The sequence below is a fragment of the Galeopterus variegatus genome, unplaced genomic scaffold (genome assembly GCF_000696425.1).
Source record: "Galeopterus variegatus unplaced genomic scaffold, G_variegatus-3.0.2 Scaffold86, whole genome shotgun sequence".
In the NCBI taxonomy this organism is placed as follows: domain Eukaryota; kingdom Metazoa; phylum Chordata; class Mammalia; order Dermoptera; family Cynocephalidae; genus Galeopterus; species Galeopterus variegatus.
The window spans coordinates 533,280-553,780 of record NW_007726197.1 but is presented as its reverse complement, the minus strand read 5'-3'; the positions used below and the strand labels follow the sequence as shown (position 1 = coordinate 553,780).

The 20,501-nt window shown below is 53.4% G+C and overlaps 1 protein-coding gene and 1 pseudogene across 1 annotated transcript in view; one reads left to right on the top strand and one right to left on the bottom strand.

The window, feature by feature from the left end:
- Nucleotides 1–1,323: 1,323 nt before the first annotated feature.
- Nucleotides 1,324–20,501, bottom strand: part of SLC45A3 (solute carrier family 45, member 3) — a 19,704-nt gene continuing 526 nt past the window's right edge. The window contains exons 2-5 of the mRNA XM_008580511.1: nucleotides 7,930–8,331; nucleotides 6,233–7,018; nucleotides 5,205–5,470; nucleotides 1,324–3,111 (exon numbers count right to left, since the gene is read on the bottom strand). Of these exons, the coding sequence (XP_008578733.1) occupies nucleotides 2,674–3,111; nucleotides 5,205–5,470; nucleotides 6,233–7,018; nucleotides 7,930–8,101 (1,662 nt within the window). The 5' untranslated portion in view covers nucleotides 8,102–8,331 and the 3' untranslated portion in view covers nucleotides 1,324–2,673. The remainder of the gene's footprint in view (nucleotides 3,112–5,204; nucleotides 5,471–6,232; nucleotides 7,019–7,929; nucleotides 8,332–20,501) is intronic.
- The window catches only part of LOC103596927, a 26,494-nt pseudogene continuing 17,330 nt past the window's right edge, over nucleotides 11,338–20,501 (top strand).

Genomic DNA, 20,501 nt, shown 5'->3' with positions numbered 1-20,501 from the left:
CATGGCTCACTTGGGAGAGCGTGGTGCTGACAACACCAAGTCAAGGGTTAAGATCCCCTCATTGGTCATCTTTTAAGGAAAAAAAAAAAGTGGGACAGTGAGACATTATGTGCTTCATAAGATGATGCCATAGGAAGGACACAGCTCCACCTATGAAATAGTTTTGCCAAAAAATACAGAATAAAATCTGAATCTAATCAAGCCTCCAGATCTTATTAGCATCTTACAGGAAAAAAAAAAAAAGATAAGGAGGAACACTTTAAACAACACTGAGATACAATCAGCCAAATACATAATGTGGGCAATTCTGCAGGAAAAATGACTGTTCATAAATGAATAGCATAAAAAAAAGAAACTGTTAGAGATTAAGAGAAATCTAAGAGGCACTGCAACTAAATGCAATTGATCTCCACTGGATCCTGATTTGAACCAGCCAACTGTAAAAAGACATTTTTAGGCAATTGGGGAAAATTGTACATGAATGGGTAATTCGTAACGAATTCTTGTATGCTTTGCTGAATATCATGGTATCGTGATCAAGTTGTTCAAGAGTTCTGTTTCTTAGATATACATACTGAAGAATTTACAGGTGAAGTGAAATTGTCTAGCACATGCTTTAAAAATACTCCAGAGGAGAGATAATGAAGGCGGAGGGGGAAATAGATGAAACAAAAATGGCAGAATGTTAGTAACTGTTGAAGCTGGGTTCATTATACCACCCTCACTACTTGTATACGTTTGAAAATTTCCATAACAAAATGTTAAATATAGAACATTTGGAAAAATAAAAGGAGCCCGTGCATAGGTTTTAACTGTACTGAACCCTCTGGGATTTAGGGACAGGAGGGATAGTCAAGGTTGGAGGGGTCTAGGAGATGGCAAGGCAGGAAAGACTCTGAACTCAACCTGGGCCTGTCATAAAATGTGAAGGAGATGGGAAAGGGTGTGACCCAAGGCACAGTGGTAGTGAAATCCTCGCCACACACATGCCAGGTGCATTCCTTATGCTCTTGCTGTGGTTGATGAGTGCTTGTTCCATCTCTCTTTGGCCACACTGTGAGTCCTTTGAGAAGGAAAATGCCCCCACTCTCCTGCACTTCGGACTCTTCCTGACATTCCCCCCTCCCCAAAGAACTACCCAATCCAGGGTGTGGCACAGCCTTGACCAATTGCAAATCGATAAAGAGTACTGGTCTATGGCTCCATCTGCTGGTGGAGGCTGGGAACTGAAAGTGCCAAAAGCTAAGGTTTCCATGAACAGGTAGTTGAGGATGATTTTAGACAGATTTGGTCCTTCCCCCAGAAAAGAGAAACACATGCCAATTAAACATATAAGAAGCCTTTAATTTCATTACCGTAAACATTATACTTTGATTGCTCACATACAGTATAAAATATTTACTCCACTAAATAAATAAGACATAACATTATTGCAAATGGCACTTAAACCCCCCAAGAGATAAGACCTCCTGAGCTCAGGCAGGGGGTGCTCCTGAGTTTCTGTGTGAGATTCCCCAAACACAGATACACCCTAGGGGCTGAGATGGACAAAAGCTTGAGGAATCACACTTTGTGCTTCTGGTCCTGCAATAGCCCCAAAGAGAGGTTGTGGAGCCAGTGGGGAAAGTTGGGGGGAGGGATGGGAGGGCAGTGCCTTCATTAGCCCAGGCCTAGAGGTGGGCAAAAGGGAATGAGGGGAACCAGGCTGGGCCAGGAGAATAGGGAGGTGAGGGAAGGTGCTGAGACCTGAAGCCCCACCCCCACCTTCCCTCAACCCCCCAGCCTTGGGTAACAGCATTTGAAATACTCATTGGGGTGAATACAGCATCCAAGGTCTTGGGTTAGGCAGCTTCAGGGGCCAGACCAATCACCCCAGGAGAAAGGGATTCTGGCAGTACTCAGCCCAATGACCAGCTATCTCAGGGGACCTGGTTGCTGGGGACCCCACCTTACCCAATTCCTAGACACTGACACAGAAAAGCTGGCAAAGGATTCCCTTCTACTTTGTTAAATAAATAAGTTAAATATTTAAAGTCCTGTGTTCCCATGACGGCAACACAGGGACCAACGAGCCATGTCCTCATAAAAGGTGGAGCTGAAGGGATCAGCAGAAAGGCAGTGCGTGGACCAAGGGAGCTTCACCTTGCCCCTCAGGACTTGTCCCCCCAAAATAACGTTCATACGTTCAAATTCTGTGGAGGAGAGTTTCACACTAGAAACTCTCACACAAGAGCAACGTTGGGGGGATCCTGCAGGATAGAGATAGATGGCTGAATTTATTCTGCTCCCAAAAGCTCAGAGAAGGGATATGTGTCAATTAAGACACTAGCTGCTAACCCTGAGCCTGGGTATTCCACCTGCAGGGTCCTGCATTCCAGTGCATGGAGCTAATCAAATGTCCTGCCCTTTTGGCCTCCCTGTAGAAGTCCAGACTGAAACCCACTTGAAAGCCACCAGTCGTCAGCCCTAGAGACTAGGTAGAAGGGAGCCCCAGTCCCCGACCTGTGCAGCTATGCACCTCACCACCACCGAGTGGCAGCAGAGAGCCACACCACTTTGGCAGCAACAGAAACTGGAAGGCCAGCCCAGAAGCCCTATAGGGCTAACTGGAGACTGGAATGGGGAGCTGGGACCCAATGAGGCAGGCCCTCCCCTCAGTGAGTCAGAAGTATTCTACACCGAGTATTTGGCCAAGTCGCTCTTGTCAAATACTACCCGTGTAGCAAAGTAAATGGCGACCAGACCCAGGCCTGCAGCTGATACCATATAGGCAGTGACAGACTGGCTGAGCTGGACGATGGAGCCCATAAACAGGGACGGGGCCACCTGGGACAACAGGAAGGCACTGTCCAGGATGGCAAGGTCCAGGCAGATGCCCCGACCTGGAATGACCCTGGCCTCTGTTGGCTCACCCACCACCACACGCATGGAGACTTCACAGGCAGAGGTCCCACAGAGCGCGGGTGGAGATGGGAGCAGACTGCTGCCTCCGGCACTCATATGTCCATTGGGGAAGGGAGCTCCAGACTTAGGGCCTAGCATGAAGCTGGTCGTCAGGCTGTCCTCACTGCCACTACCTCCAGCATCTCCTCGGTATTTGGGCAGGAACACCTGAAGGGGAAGGGTGAAAAAAGGGGACAAGGACAGGTGTGTACCCAGGCACTGGGACCCCCCAGCCATGAGAACAGACCCTAGCCTTCATCCCAGGGGCTGGAAGCAACCAGGCAACAGGCCTTAATGAAAACCAGGCAGTGGCTCAGAAAACTGAGGAGACCCTACTTGGTTTGTCTACTGTGGACCCTCTTCGGGAGTGGGAGAAGGGTAGTGGGGCAGGGAGGGGGACAAATCCGAAGCCAGAAGTCTAGGTTTCCTCTAGCCTCTCCTAGGACAGGTAAGTAGCAGACAAACAGTACTGCAGGTTAGGAAGAGAGAACCCCAAGGTAGAGAAAAAGACAAAGGAAGCTTGAAGACAGGTGAGAAGAGAGATGTGTAGGCTAGAGGAATGAAATCCAAAGGCGTGGCAGAGCGCCTGATGTCCCAACCCCCACACAGGCGCTCCTAACGCCTTCTTTCCTAACTGCGCTCTGCTTGCCATCCGGAAATCCTCGCAGCCCTGCACAGAGAGAAGCCCCAGCTGGAGTTGCTGCTCTGCTGTGAGGTCCCCGGCCCCAGCCTCAGGGTGGGGAGGATCCAGCAGACTCAGCCTTGAGAGAAGAGAGGAAGCCCAGCTACGCTAACTTGAAGTCTTCTCACTTCCTTCTCACTGTCTGCCTTGGATCAGAGCGACTGTATCTGTGCATACTGCCCTCAACGGCCCAGAGCATCCTATTTAAGGACAAGGCCACATCTAATCTGACACTGGCCCCCATTCCAGGCAGTATCTAACACAGAAGAGTTCTCGAGTTGGCTTCAACTGGGAGCCACGACAGAACTCAAACCTGACACCAGGAAAGGCCCTGGCTTATCACGCAGCTCCACGAGTGGTCCTCCCAGGACCTCTCCTCCCTGTCTGTCCCCCCAAAAAGACCAGTGAGGCTGGAGCCTGGGGAGGTCCCTGGGAACAGATGTGCTCCTCAGTATGGGGCGGAGGAGAGGCCTAGTCCCAGAACGTTCCTGGGCACAAGCGCAAGTGCTCAGGCCTGGCCTCCGGACATAGCCCGCACACTCCCACACAGGGCAGCAGAAGAGCAGAAGCTGATGAAAGTTAGCAGGGGGCCACTAAGGGTCTCAGGGACCAGGGGTCCCAATCAAAACCTTAGCCCCTCCCCTCTACACTTCCTATCTCTGCCGCTACCTCCTCAGTAAACCAGCTTCCCAGCTCCATATTTATATACTACACCACTCGTGTCCCACAGGGGCAGGGACAGGTCTTGCTTACAATCTGGAAGCTCTAAGAGGGTAGGCCTGCACCTCCCCCGTTTGGACACCCCCAACTTCATGGCCCTCAGGGAAGAGTTCTGCATCTAGGGTTGTAGCTCAGGGAGGCCAGTAGAGGAGACAAGGGTGACCACAGTGCCTGGGTCAGGAGGCTTCCCACGGAAGGCAGCCCCTGGATGGGCTGGTTCATATGGGGCCAAGCAGGAGGAAGGCGCCCTGACTTACACAGTGCCCAGGCGAGCGGTGTCAGGTGCATCAAGCTCAGATATCCACGTGGGGGGCAGGGGAGGGGATGGAGGCAAAGGAGGGAGACAGTAAAAGAAAAGAGAGAATTAGACAGAAAAGGAAGATTAACCAGAAAGAGAGGGAGGAGGAAGGAACCTTCCCCATCTTGGAGACCAAAGTAGGGCACAGGTTAGTCACATTGCCTCTCCCTCAAAAAGGAAAGTGTTGCTGCTAAGGCCATACCATTCCCACTCACCATTTGCTGAAGCTAGGTGCCCCAGAGGTCACCTGATCCAGCCCCCTGCTTCTTTATAGAACAACCCAGCCCAGACTGAGGGCTTCTGCCAGCCTGATTCTTGGGATTCCCAGTGAAAGATTTTGCACTTCCTGCAATCATTCACTCAAGGACTTTAAAGTCCCAACACCAGGAAGTCATTCCCAGAGTCTTATCTATACTCTGCTTCCGTAGCCCAAGTCTCTGGCCCTGGGGCTAGGATGGACATCCTCTGATTAAAGAAAGCCTTCTCCAACATCTCTTGCCAGACACCAGGTTCTGCACTAGTCTGTTTCGCCCCAAATCCCCTACCAGCCAATGTGAGTACCTGCTTCTCACGGTGGTAGAGCGAGGCCAGTGTGTAGGGCAGAATCTGCAGGGCCGAGAAGGTGAACCCGGTGAGGGCGGCAGAGACCGTCACCACAGCCACGCTGCGGGACAGGCATGTGGCACCAGCAGCCACAGGGAAAGCCACCACACTGGCCAGGTAGACTGCCCGGGTGCCGAATCTCTGCACCAGCCGGTCCATGACCAGAGAGAAGACCAGGGAGATGGCACACTGCAGGAACAGCCCCAGGCTGCCCATCCGAATGCCTGGGGGACAGGGCAGAGGAACAGGCAGTCAGACAGGGCCAAGTGGGGAAGGGCCCAATACAACCTGGGGGCAGGGGCTCAGAATTAGGGGCACTTGTTGTGCAAGATCTGCCATGGACCAGACCTGCCCCCCAGCACCCTCCCCACCCTACCTGCAGCAATGGGAGTCGAGATCCTTCCACCGACCCTCAGAGAATGTGGCCAAAGATGCTTGCTGAGGGCAGAGGAAGAGTTCTCAGGGTGTACTGGAGCCTCAGCTTTGGGGACAGGAGGGTGAATGGGAACACAAAGACAGTTCTGCATAGGCTTCAAGACAAAGTCCTAGAACACCTGAGCTGGGAGGCACCAGCGAGATTATTTGGAAAGTCAGCAGAGGGGACACTGAAGCTGGAGCCAGAGTGACCTGAACCCCAGCCTTGACTCCTCTACTCCCCCTGGAACTTAAGTTCAGCCTTTCCTCTTTTATTTTTATTTTTTTGGCAGCTAGCCAGTACAGGGATGGAGCCCTGACCCTCGGTGTACAAGCACCACGCTTTAACCAACTGAGCTGACAGCCAGCCCTCAGCCTTCCGTTCTGTTGGACTGGGGCAGTGACTCTGGTTAAACTCTCAGAGCAGCTGAGGCCTTGCTGAGACTGCAGGCAGAGCTGCCCCACACCCAGGCTGCACAGCCCCCAACACAGGCTGTGGGCGTCCCCCTGCCCTGGAACGTCCTCTAGAGGGCAGCTCTCACAGCAGCCGCTGCTGGCTGCCAAGGTCTTACCTTCGTCATAGTGTCTCCGGGCCTCGGTGCCTGGCTCAGCTCTGGGCACACCCTGGTACAGCCCCTCGCCCACGAAGTCCGTGTAAAAGAGTGTGAAGGTCATGAGAGCCATCCAGCTGCACAGCTCAGCTACAAAGAGTCGGCGCAGGGTATGAGGCACACGGCAGCAGAGCTGGTGCAGCCAGGGAAACAGGGCACCCAGGTTCCAGAAAGCCAGGCGGGCACGGCAGGGGCAGCAGCGGGGTGGTACGGAGGGGACTGACAGCCCTTCTGCTGGCTCGGCCGGGCCCAGTGCTGCCTCCTCAGCCACAAATAGTGTGGCCACCATGCAGGTGAGGAAGATGACGGTGAGCAAGCCGAAGAGGCACTCCTCCTGGGTACCCAGGTAGGGGGCCAGGGCACTGGCGTCCCAGTCAATGGCAGGTAGGAGGTAGCCCAGGCAGCCCCCAAGGCTGATCATGAAGGCGTAGACAGAGAAGGCCTGGCGACAGTGGTCTGGGTCCCGGAAGAGGTCAGAGAGCAGGGCCTCCAGTGGAGTGAAGCACACTTGGCCACAGAAGTCCAGCAGCCCCACACCCAGGATCAGCAGTGCCAACTCCAGGGGCCTGGTATCCGGGCACAGCAGCCCCGCCAGCCAGCCGGCCCTCGGGATAAGAAAGAGGCTCAGCAGGACACCCATGGACAGGACCCAGATGAAGGGCCTCCGGCGGCCATAGCGCCCACGCCAGTGGTCACTGGCTGAGCCTAGGAGCGGGACGGAGACCAGGCCCAGCACTGGACCGATACCTGCAAGAAGGGCAAGTAGTAGGAGTCAGCGGCCAGGACAATTAAGGAGCAAGGCAGAAAGGGAGCCAAGCTCCTAGAGAAGGATGGAAATGATAACAATAATATCACATTCAGGACAATCTCTGTGCTAGACCCAGCGCCGAGTCTTCACAGGGACTTTGGTTTACTGCTCACAACAAACGCCTCCATTTTCAGAATAGGGAAACGGAGAAAGGGAGCAACTGATAAGTGACACGTGTGGAAAGGCACAGAGCTAGGGAGGGTGGGAGGCAGGGTTTCAATGGTTAGTCTGACTCCAGTGCCTGCAACTCTGACAGAACCCCCTCGATGGGGGAGTATGGGGGCTGTCACACAACGGTGACCAATTGCCTTCTGTGGCTTTTGTAGAATTCATCTGCAAAGTCAGGAGCCCACCCGCTGTCCTAGTGGTAAGAAAGAGCCCTGGCTGGGAGACCCTGATCGAGTACCAGCTCTACTAATCAGTAGCTGTACAACCTTAGCTAAGGCTCACCAACCTCTTATACACCTCTGTCGTCTTCTCTATAAAATAGATAAGACCTCAGAGATTGCTGTAAGGATTAAATGAGATAATAGATTTAAAAAATGATGAAACAGCTAGACAAAGGTTAGGAGTATTCTCTCCAGTGTCTCCCATGAACCAGGTATTGTACAGAACCAGAATTACCAGAGATACAGAGCTAACTAGGGTATGTCCCTGTACTCTTTCCTTTCTCTTGGGATACCCCCTCAGCTCAGGGTCACCCTTCTGCCCAGCAACGCCTACTATCAAGCACAGGAGCAGCAGGCAACCACCTCTGCCTCTAAGCAGCTCTCTGGGCAGAGGTACTGCCACCCTGCACCCCAGGTGGCACATATCTGAAGCAAGAAGGAAAGAGGATGTAGTGACTCACCCAGCACCATGGTCATGAACTTCTCCTCCACCCCCACTTCCAGCAGCAGGGGTGGCACGTAGGTGATGCCTGCGGCCAGGCACACCTCCAGGCCAAAGGTCAGCAGGTTGACCAGCAGGAGCTGGGCCTTCCGATGCCGCAGCAGGCGGCTCACCCACAGCCTCTGGACCATGGTGGGCCAGGCAGGTAGGGCTCTGGGGGCTGTTCATGCACTCCAGAATTGCTTTGTCTCAACCCTGCTCCAGGACCCGAGGCCTCTCCTTCTCGTTGCCACCGACTGCCTAGGATTCAGCCAAGTGCCCATTTCTGCCAGTCCTCTGGTGCAGGTCCAGCTTCTCAGCCTGTGCTAAACACCTGTTGCCGTGGGACGCCTCGGTGAGGACACATCTCATCACTCAGATCCTAAAAGGACAATCACAGTCACATGGAGTGTTATGTCCTGGGAGCCAGGTCTCTAGGATTTGGTCTGAATTCTCTGAATCCTGTTCATACACAGGCCGGTGATGTGGCCCTGCCTCCTAGGTGCCACCCCCTGTTGCCCAGTCAGGAAATGCATGTTAATATTAGCCTAAGGCTGACATAATTAATAAGGTAAATATGATTCTTAAATCTCAGCACACTCCAGAGCCAAAGAGATGTTGGTTATTCTGTTGGGGGGCGGGGGTGGGAATCAAACCAACCGAATTTCCAGTTGCCCAGGCCTGGCTATCAAGGTACTCCTGGAGACCCTGTGCCAGGCCTGGCATGTTTGCTTCTCTCTCTGCTCTTCCCAAAGCTGGGCTGTTCAACTCCCCTTTGTTAACAGTGACACTTCCTATTCTGCACTGCCTGGCCATGGGCCATGTGGCACCACAACCCCCACCCCCTAGGATGAGGACAAAGGGGAAGGAGGAGAGGCTGTGGTTTGTTGGGTTGGGTTTTAATCTGTCATTGAAACCACGTAAAGAGAGCTCCTCTGGATCCTAGGCCTGAAAACCTCTCCTTTTGAGTTTCTCCCCAAGTTCAGTGTTCATGGGGAAGAAAGAGTCCCCCACGAAGATGGCTGTCCAACTGTCACAGAACAGCAGGGCCATTCCCAGGTCCCAGCCTCACAGTATCATAAAACCACACCACCTGTGATGACACCAGTGATCCCCCCACTGCCCCCTGAGCTGGCAGGACGCCCCCCCACTTCCTAGGCAGCCTTTCTCTGGTCCCCAAAGGGCTCCATTCTCAACAGAGAAGTTCCCTACCCCTCCTGCCAGTCTTGCCTCCTGTGCATAAAGAAGAACCACTGCTGCTCAGATCCCACTGGGTGACTGCCCACCCTGTACCCCTCCTCCAACGCACACAGGTGGCCTCCAGGTCATGCTTCCTGACAATGACACCCACTGCAGTCTGCTCTGCTTAGAGGTGACTATGAAAGAAGGAAAAATTCAGGTCAGCCATCAAGAGGAGGTGCAGAGGGCGGCCTCGGTGAGAAAAGGTGAGAGACCCATAATGTGTCATCCAGCTCAAAACAAAGACAGGGGACAGAACTTCCTTCCTCCTGGCTGGAGTGCCTTCCCATTCTGCACTAATTCAGTCCCATAAATGCTGCTAGAGAACAGCTACTCCTGTGCAAGGACCCGGCTCCAGTTTCCCCCGTCTGCCCGAGAGTGCCCCAACCCCTCACTCGTTCCTCTGCCAATCTCTGCATATCATAATAAAAGAAGCTTCAACTTCTTTTATCTTTTCAAATAACACTAAGCCACAAGGAGCCTTGCATGTTACAAAGCATGCTGTAGGTGCTCTCTGAGCTGCGCCACAGAGAAATCAGATGGCCATCAATCCTGGGTAAGATCTTTCCATTCCATAACTGCCTTCTGGGGCTTTGCAGGTGGTAGACCAGGAAGGAAAGGACTTGAGATAAGGCTGGACAACTAGCAGCCTCCTCCCAAAGTCCCACTCAGACCCCTACTTTGGGAAAGACAAAGGACTCCTATGGGGATGGCACATAGAGATGTGTAAAATACTGACCCACACAGTCCCAAAAGGGAGGTGGGGGACCAGATATCAGCTTTAGCTGGGCTGTTGTGGGTTCAACTTGAGCCCCTCCCTGTGACTGCATTTCCACAGTGCCCCCGAGAAGGAAAGCAGAAGATTGCAAGGAGACCAAGGGGTGGTGCTGTCCAGTCCCAAGGAAGGAGTTCTGGGTCAACTTCCAGCCCATCCCACACCCACCCTTGGTATGGGAAGGCCCTGGACACTCACCTGCTCTGGGTTTTCAAGGGACCAGGTCCTCCTTGAGCAAACACAGACTGTCAGATCCAGCCTCACCCACAACTTGCTCCCATTTCTCCAAGCCCTGGTTGCTCCCTCTTGTTTAAAATAAATCGCAGCTCTCCAGTAACCACTAGTTACCCCACCTGTCTTCCCCTCCCTCAACCCAGCTCCTCAGTCCTCCCAGGAATGAGCAGGTCCCTTCTTAGCCCACAAGTGAAAAAGACAAAAATGGGTGAAGAGAAGAATTTCCCCCATCTTCCTGCAGCCCAGATAGCTCATCGGCTGCCTCCTGCTCTCTGGAGTGCCCCTCTGCACCCCACTACAGGTTCTTTACCTGGTAACTAGAGGCTAGGCCAGGTGAAGAATTCATTGAAAGGAGTTGGGTAGGAGTGAGCAGGCCCAAGCCCTGCTCAGCACCCCTCTGTTCTTAGGTTGTGGAGCCCGGCCTCCCTCTTTTGACTTCTATTCTGCCCTGGGAGCCCAAGGCACTCTTGCCACCCCCCGACTTTACTCTTAAAGCTCATAAGAATGCTCTCCCCTCCAAAGCCCCCCTTTCTTATCCTTGCATCCTTCCCAGTGCCCTCGTCTCCCCCACTTCATCCCACTCCCAAGTCCTCAGGATGGAAGAGACTGCACAGGACTCCCTCAGCACTAACCCCAGCCACCAGGGCCTTTTTCCCTAGGGCACAAACAGAGAAGCCCAGGACTGGCCCGTTCCCAGGCTCAGAGAGGTCAGAGAACAAGAAATGGTTTGGTACCACTCTCCCAGCTAACGTCCCCATCAGCAGCTACAGGGTACACTTCTCTCACCAAAGCTTGAAAGTGACAGACCACGGTTGGGCTCCCCTACTTGGGGAACTCCCCTCTCCTCCTGGAGCAGGAATACAGACAGGGGGACAGGTTCTAACTCTCCTCTATAACCTTCAGTCTCAAAGATGCTTCTGACTCAAATCCTCCTGCCCCACTGCTCCTGGAGCACTCTGTCTGTCTGGCAAACAGAAGATCAACCAGAAGAGCCAGCCTCAGAATGCTCACCTGGCGAGGAGGGGGCAGGAAGAGGAGGAAAATGGAGGGGCTGACCTCTTCGAAAGGAAAGGAACAAGCAGCCTTCCAGGAGGACAAGTCCCTCTCAAGTTCCAAACATCTCCCCTCCTCTTGCCCCCGATGGCAGGACAGCAAGAAAACTGGAGGAAACCCAAGACCTCTGGGAACCTGCAAGGCACTCTGCCCCAGGCCATCTTTCCTCAACCCTGGGAGAACAGAGCCAAACCCAGCAAGGCCAAGGGCCCCAGGCAAGGTCAGTGAACCTGGATTCTACCTGGCCAGCTCCAGGTCCCAGGAGACCTACACACCCCATGCACCCCAACACATGGCACCCCCAGGGCAGGCTGTGGGCTCCATCACAACCCTCTGGCACCCATCCCAGCAAGAAAGGGGACCCAGCAAAGTTTACCTAATGAATGAATGGCTGGACGCAGGGGGTGGGCGTGTAAGAGGTGAGAAAGACTGAAGTCCCTTTCCACCCCTGTCCCCCACACCACACACCAAGGAAATTCCAAGTTGAACTCCAGAGGTGGCAACTTCTGAGGGCTCAAAGGTGGTGAGTGGCTCAGAGAGACCCTCCTGGGCTGGAGAGCCCTCACTTCAGATTGGACCCCCAGCAAGGAGTACAGGGAAGGGAAACTGAGCAAAAGGAACAAACTTGGCCTGAACTTTGTCCGACATTCAAAAGACAGAGTGGAGGAGGCGGAGGAAAGGAGACCCGAGCCCACTCCCCGGTAGCTCCCTAAGGGAAGGGAGGGTCAGAGGGACATATAAAGAGGCCTTTGAGGGCTTTCAAAGGGGCTCCTGCCACCCCGCACAGCTGAGGTGGAGCTGGGGGGGGCAGATTCCCTCTGCTGACAGACAGAGGCCAGAGGGAGCCGGGCTGGGGGCAGCCCCCACCCCGGGCCAGTGTCAGGCAGCAATTCTATGGGCTCTTTATGCTGGCCAGCATCCCCACACCCCACCCGGGCACATCAAATGGCCGCAGTCCGCGCCCTGACCCCGCCGGCGGCTCAGCGGCCCCACGTCCTCCCTCCACACTCACAAAGACAGCGCAGCTTCCTCGCACGCTCCTCTACCCCTCACAGCGCCCGGAGCCCGTCCCTGCAGAGGGGGAAACACGAGCGATGATGACTCAGTTGAAGACAGGCGGTGGGGTCACCCCAGGCCATCCTCCCTAACACACCCCACCAGGGCTGTCCCACCCCAGGCCAGGACCGAGGGTCAGAGGCAGGGAGATGAAAGGAGGGACCCCACTCCTCCAAAGCAGCCTGGACCCCAGCACCTCGCTTGCTCCAGGCTAAGCTCTCCAAGGCCCCCTAGGTTGGGGGCAGGGAAATGGACCTCCCAGGTCTGGGAGGGGTTGGTCACCAGCCCAGCATCCCTATTACCCTTCCCGCCCCACCCTCCACCCTGGTGCCTCAGTCCCAGGGGACCAATGCCCTCCGACTTACCTAATAAGACCTAGCATATTGCAATCCCGAAATGAGCTCCACCCTCATGAGCTCCTTAAGGAGGCTTGGGGATGCCCCAAAAGGAGCCAGCCAGGAGCCCAGCACTTAGACTTAGCACCCTAGTGAGGCAGTTGTTAGATCCCCTTTGTTAGGGATGCCGTGGGAATTCCTACCTCACTGCTACGGAGGGGAGCACAGCATTAGACTACACATGGCTTCCGTGCTTTCCAATCCATTTAGTGTTTGATTCTCTGGGCCCAAATATTTCCAAAGCAGTGAGGGCCTCTGTTTTCCCCAAGGCTGCCCCAGAAAAATGCAACAGTGATTTGCACAGATAGCTGAGGCCCGCGACCTCACAGGGCACAGACACCTGAGAATGCCACTAGGCTGCACCTCAAGGGAAACCTAAGAAAGAGTAAGGGCCAGGCAGTGGGAAGGAGGACCTCAGCCCCGCCCCAGACTTGCTCCCTAGCTCCTGCCTCCCCCAGGGCTCGAAGGCCAGGGATTTAGAGTCCGCCCTGCTGAGCTGCCTTTTCTTCCCTCAGACTGGAAGCCTTCTGCTTAGCAGCTTGTCAGAGAGAGTGAGGGGGCTGCAGGCCAGGACACAAAGGGGGATTAGGGAGAAACCTCTCGGCCTGCAGAGTAATCCATCAAACTCTCTCCGGCTGCCAGCACTGGCCCCTTCCCACTCAATTCCCCTTCCAGCTGCTGTGGGCCCCCCACCCCCTCCGGCTCCTGAGCCCTGTCACTCGGGCAGCAAAGAAAATCCCAGGCCCTGGGGGGGCAGAGGGGGCACACCACAGACACTGGGAAAAGGGAAACAGCTCCCTCCCCCCACTCACCCCCAATGTGTGAAAACCCAACAGGTGGCAGTGGCTTGCAGGAGAGCTGCTTTTGTTGCCCTGTCTGAGAGCCTCAGTCCAGCTTCAGAAAGGAAACAAATGCCAGAGGAGATTGAGGGAAGGGGAGGGGAAGGGACAGCGGGGCAGTACCGAGCCGGCACTGATCTCGCCCCTCCAATTCAGCAGCAGGGATTCTAGGGCTGGCCTGACCCTCACCTTGGCCAGAGTCAGTCCTGGCCAGCCTAAGCTGAAGTCCCAAGGGTCACCTGGTAATCCCATGGTGACAGTCAATACAGACACATTCTGATTCCAGGCACCTGGGCCTCCCAACCAGACTTCATTTCTGAGGACAGCTGCTATGCTAGGTCACACTGGCCATGCCCTCCAAACTAAGACAAGCAGTACTCTTCAACCTGGAGCTCTCTTCCACCCCAGGGGCCACAGTCCTCTGAGCTCCAACATCCCCGAACCCTGGCAGATCTTCAGGGTGACCTAGGTTTGAGAGTCAGCTTGACCTGGGTTTGCATGCCAGCCCCACCCCTTATTATAACTGCATGAGCTTGTTACTTGAGCCTCAGTTTCCTCATCTGCAACTAATAGTAGCAGCTAACATTGAGGTTTACTACATGGCAGGCACTATTCCAAGCATTTTCATCTCCCAGCCACCCGATGAGGTGAGTACAATTAGTATACCCATTTCACAGGCGAGGAAGCTTAGATTAATACCACCAACTTCATAGACGTGTGGTGTGTTTGAGATAAAGGGTGTAAAAGTTCCTGGTGGCCACTTCTTCTGTGGAGGAAGCTTGGGGAGAAGGTTTTCTCATTTCCAAACAGAAGTGGCTACAGTCAGGGGAGACCAACCATGCCTTTCTTCTCGCTTCCATTCCCCTCTCACCACGTGCCTCCCCTCACTAGTGCCTCTTTCAGCCCCCAGCAGCAAGAGGAATGCCAAGAATGTAAATGCCTCCCCAGGTGCTGGCTCCAACAGGTGAGGAGAGGTCACTGCAACAGACCTGCCTACTTTGGAAGGCTGAGGAGGGAGGTGGGAGGTGGGATAAACATCCCGCAGTTATGAGACAGGGTGATTTCCATACACAGGGAAAATAATCACAGTGGCCAACCCCTACTAACCACCCAGCAGGTGTGTGGCATGTGCTAGGTACTCGATATACGTTCTCTCTAATAACTCATACAGTTCTACAAAGTAGGTATTCAATATTCCTATTTTACAAGGATGAAAATCTCATCGTCTCAGAGAACTTAATTAACATACCCAAGGTTGCACAAACAAAACGTGGTTGAATGGAAAATTCAGACCATTCAAAAATTCTGGAAAGTGCTCTGAACTGGGAGTCAGGAGAGTGTAGTCCTGTTTCAGCAACTTTTATAGCTGTGTAACCTGGACAAACCATTTCTCCTCTCCAGGACTCAGTTTCCACACCCGTAAAATGAGAGCTCATGTGGATAATGTCTAAGGTTCTTTATAGCAATACGACCAGGTGACCTCACACCATCCCCTGGCCCCAAGTAGGGTGCTCACCAGGGACAGTGCCCACTGAGGGCTCACTGACAAGGCTGCATGGCATTCGGGAAGGGGGTTTCCATGACCTTCCACCAATGAGAGTCAGGGGGAATCAGGTGAAGAAGGCTCCCCAGCTGCACTTACCCACTCTTTACCTGCCTACACACTGCTCGAGTGCCAACACAGTGCCAAGGGTCAATGGTCACCTGAAACTGAGCGAAGTAACAGGACATCTGGAGCAGAACTGCCCTCTTCCCCATTCCCTCCCAGAGTCGGACTCTGTTCCTAGCAGAAATTAGTAACTAAACTCTTTCTCTTCTTGGGCCACAATTAATGCTCCCCTACAATGTGGGGCACAGTACCAAGAAATCCCTTGGTTCAAGGGTGGGGGAAGAGGAACATGGGAGAGGAACAGGGAGCTTGGCACAGTGTCTGGGCCACTGGGAAGGTCCCTCCCCCTCCTCCCACCTCTCCCCACAGCCCCCGCAAAGTGAAACCTGAACAGCCTCCCTCCTAGTGAACTTATACCTTGCCAGTCAGCCAGGCCAGACCAGGCAGCTTTCCCCATCCGTGCACAGCCAATCCTCGTCCTCTCCTTCAACCTGGCCTCCCTAGGAGATGAGGTGTTCAGGAAAGAGGTCAGGAGGCTGAGGATCTGGGCAAACCTACAGATGAGCAGCACCCCAGGTTGAGTCAGACCGGGTGCTGGTCCCAGCTCCGCCATGTCCAACCTCTGGGGTCTCTAAGGACCTAACAGCCCTGATATCCTTGGGACTGTGACCAACCCCATTTTAATCAGAGGACTCCAGGTCAGACTCAGTCCTTTGGAAGTGGGTTCTCAGGAACCACTGTATACTCAGTGGTAAGCAAGGAGACCCACCTTGAGACTTTTTATTAAAGAGCTCAAGTTTGTCCACCCTTAGAGGAAGTATACCTCGGTGTGCGCAACCTAACCTCCCCTAAAGGAATGTCAGAGAGCACTGAAACCCACTTACCCCCCATTTAATACTGAGTCCCAATTACGTGTAAGCCCGCTGTGAAAGTGCTGGGGTACAGAAACAACAGACTGCAGCACCCTTTATCAGAAGAGATAAAATGCAATCATTGTGCAAGGAGGTGGTTCAGGTGCTCAGAAACAAGTCCACACAGTAGGGGCCCCCAGGGGGGTGCATGCTCAATTCTTCCCAGGCTTTCTACAGGAAATGGCCATGTTGTTGAGCCTTGAAAGATAAGCAGGTTAGCACCATGCAGAAAAGGGCAGATGTCTATAAAACAAGGCCCCCAAAGCCTGGGATTTCCAAACATACCCACCCCTCCTCATGAGGTATGCTGGAAAGAATAACAGACCCAAAATCATGGGACTGGGTTTTGATCTCAGATCTGGCCCAGTTATTTGTGTGTCCTTAGATGAGTTGCTGTCACACCTTCCTGAGCCCAAGATGAGGGAAATTCAGCAGCAGTGGGCTTGATTTTGCTTCCAAAGTGGTCACCATGCTTGCCCTTCCTGGACCACAGTTCTCCTTCACCTGAACCCCATTCAGCTCAAATCCCACACCTCCTCTAGGGCTCCTTGGAACCCAAGCTGTCAAGTATCCTTTCTCTCCCTCAAATCTTGGCTCTGCTAACCAGGCACCCCTCAGGGTTGGATACTGCCCATGGTCCTCAGGGTCTCTGGTTTGCAGTCCTTTTCTTGCTGTCCCTCCCTCACTAGCCCTTCAGCTCCTGGAAAGCTGGGAGCACAGGCCCTGCCCAGGCCCTGAGAAGGGTGGGTGCTCCACAGAAGGCTTATGGATGAGGCTGGATCAGCACTCCTGTTAGATGTGATTTGACCAGCAGGGCCACACTCAAGGTATCTGGGCACTCAGCTCTCTCTAGCAACAGGAGCCAGGAGTGGGAATCTAGATTGCCACAGCCTTAAGGATGGGCCAGACTTGGGCGCTATTTGCCAGCTCAAAGTACACTTGAGATTAGAGAGGCCTTGGGGAGGCAGCACAACAGTGAGTACTGCAGAAAGAGGAACTGCTGCTGTGGGCTGGCTGTCCCTGAGGCATCCCATCTGGCTAGCCATTCCATCTTGCCTGGATTTGGTGACTGAGGGACTGTATGCTATGGGACCAGGAGTTGGCCTCCAAACCCCTCTTTGCTGGCTCATGCCAGTTCCCCAGAGACAGTGATCTCCAGAATTAACAAAGAAGAAGAGGGAAACAAACATCTCGTGAGCACCCGGTCTGTGCTGGCACTTTGCTAAATATGCATACACATTTAATCCTCACCATAACCTTCAAGGTGAATATTGTCATCTCTGTTTCATAGATAAAGACACCACGGCCAACAAGGGAGGCAGCCCCATCTCCAACAGCAGAAGCAAGAAGCCCTACAAGTCATTCAGTGTCAATGGCAAACTGTGGACTTCTCTCCATGCTGGTGGAAACACTGACTACATAGTAGAAAAAGGAATTAAACAGGAAGTTCTGGCCAGGGATCAGAACCATCCCATGATGGCTCTGTCACCAGCCCCTGCCCCCAAGCAGAGACACTTAATACACTGGACAAAGCTCAACATTCCAGCTCTATTGCTGGGAGTCAAGTGGCATCAGTGTTGGAGACACTGGGCCTGGTACCAACTGGTCCAGCCTCCACCCTTGCTGTCCAGCAAACAGAGCCACTGACTATTCAAAGAAAGCTGGGCTGAATTTTTCTTCTGTGCAAAGCAAAAGATCCCATGGGGTGGGAAGAGAAGACAACAGAATCCCAACTCAGGGCACCTTCCCCATACAGTTTTCCTAAAAATAACAACAAATAACCTTTCTACATAGAATTCTGAACCTTCCAGAATATATCTACACTCACCTTCTTCTCCCCATGAGACCCTCTTCCAATTTGAGAAGTATGCTCTTGGCAGGTGGGCAGGTCATGGGTTTCTGGACTAATGATAAAACAAGTTACATAGGACTGACAAGGGAGAGACAAGGATGTCCAGTTCTAGTGTCTTCTTTGCAACAGACCACAAGTTCAACTGCAGACATGTCATTCCCAGCTTACATATAGTTATATACGGTTTAATTCCCTTGCTAACAAACTCTGGTTTCTAAGTGTAAACCACAATGATTGCTTTCATTGTCACCAAATAACAACAGCTGACATTTATCAAGCTCTTTTTCCAAGCAACTGCTATGCTCAGAGCTTTACCTACATCAGCTTATTTAATCCTAGCAATACTGTGAGGTAGGTACTATTATCCTCATGTTACATAGGAGGAAGTTGAAGCACAGAGAGGTTAAATAACTTGCACAAGAGGAAATGGGATTCAAATTATATTGCCGGAGCCCAGTTTCTTAACTATTCATACTGACTCTCAAAGTCCAGGAGACCTTGCTCCAAAAGAAATAAGGTCTAGAGCAAAAAAAAATTTTTTTTTCTTAAAGGCAGGGACCAGGAAAAGAGTCCCAGGCTGGATGCTGCTGTCCATTTGGTCACAGGTGGTATAACATAGTTAATACTAGCTAACATTTACTGAGTACTTACTATGTATCAGGCACACAGGTAAATGCTCTATATGCATTATTTAATAAAGCTATAATTTTTAGATTTTATTACATATAATTCTATGAATATTATTTATATTTATTATAATTTATTTAATGAAACTATACAGTTTGCAGCCAGGGATACTGAGGCTTAGAAGAGATTAAGTAACTTGCCAAGCTACTAGAGCAGCCAATATATAAACTCTTTCTGACAGTCTGGATTTTTACCAATAATGTGTTATCGGGCTCTGATGGTCCAGATGATAGTGCTTAATTTCACTTCCAGAGTCCTCGGACCATCCCTGCCTTACTGCCTTTTCTCGCCAGAGCCCTGCCCAGGCTGAGAACTCCAGGTTGGGTAAGTGGAGAGCTGGAGAGGGGCCTCCACATCATCCCTTCACCACCCAGTGGCCTGGAAGGGGCTCGATGGACCACCAAGGATCACTATCCAGTTCCTCCTCCTCCTCCTGGGTTACTCAGAGAGCCTGGAGGGAGAAGGGGAGTTCACCACACACTCCCCGAGTATATAGAAAAAGTCCCCCCAACACACACCAACTAAGTTGGGGCCTGTCTGTCCACAGCTGTATGTTCATCCACAGCTGTATTTTTATCTTAAGACTCATCCTGCTGACTCAAGCTCCATTTTCTGAGCACTTTTAGAACAGAGTCCTGGCTCCAAGACAGGACTTGGGGGAGGAGATAAGGGAGGAATGAGGGGATGGGACCGATCCAACAGAAGGGCCTGTGACCTCAAATTATGTCCCCACTTATCCCTTATGTTGCTCTATGAGTTTTCTCAGTCTTCCCACGCAGCCTGTACTTTTTGAGCCCTATCCATCCTACCGCCATGTGCCAACCCGTTCCCAATGCCTTGAGCAGGTGAGTCCACAACAAGGCTGTCTCTGCTCTGAATGGAGATCTGCTAAGTGCATCAGAAAAGGCAGCCAGAGGCTCCCAGGACCTTACCCTCACCCCTGAGCAAAGCTTCCAGGAGCCCAGCATGGGTCGCTCTGGGCCCTGGTCTACTGGCAATGCCCGCCTGCAGACTCCAGGACAGTAAGACAGCAGCTAGGCTCCTCTTAGTCCCCACTCCACCGGGATCAGGTCTGTGTAACAGCTGAAGGGCGAATCCTCTCTAGGTAGCACTCACCATGCCAGCCCCTCCCTACCCCCAATTCCGGCCCCTTGGGAAAAGAGGAAGCGTGGGGGATGCGCCTGGGAGAGGGGGAAAAGCTGAGCAGGTCAGGAGTGCCCGTCAGGAAGATGGAGGCTGACTCACAGGTCAAGGGCAAGAGCAACTCACAGGACTCCAGGGCCTGGGGGAACGGGAGACGGGGGAAGGACTGATCTTCACCCAGGAGAAAGCCTGCAGGACCCGGGGCTCCCCCGGCAGGCACGCCGCGGCCTGAACCTAGAGCTCTAGGAAGCTGCACGGGCACCCAGGGCCCACGTCACACCTGTTTGCTGCTGGAGAACTTACTAACCCCAGCCGAGCCCAGGAGCCCGGAGAAGACAGCGGCCTCTCCTTCCTCCTCCCCAGGGGGATAGCCGAGACTGTGAAGGGGACACAGGGACACAACTAGACACACACACACACGCGCCGCCCAGCCCCAGCTCTCTGCCCACGGCCTCGCCTCAGGACGAATGTCCGAAGGGGCTCAGTCGCCTTCCGTCCCTCCATAACCCCGTCTCTCTTCCCCAAGAAAGCCGGGCCGGCCCGGGCGCCCCGCGGCTCCCCGGAGTCCCGGGCTGTGCGCGCCGCGGTGACTCATCCCGCCCCTTTCCGGTGAAGCCCAGACAAGGGAAGAAAATAAATGCAACTTTCCAAAGAAAACTCCGACGCGGGAGGCTGCCCCGGGGGCGAGCGGCCGGTCCGCAGCCGTCTGCCGGGCCCGGGGTTCCGGGCAGGGGCGGCTGCCCGCCCACGCCGCCGGCC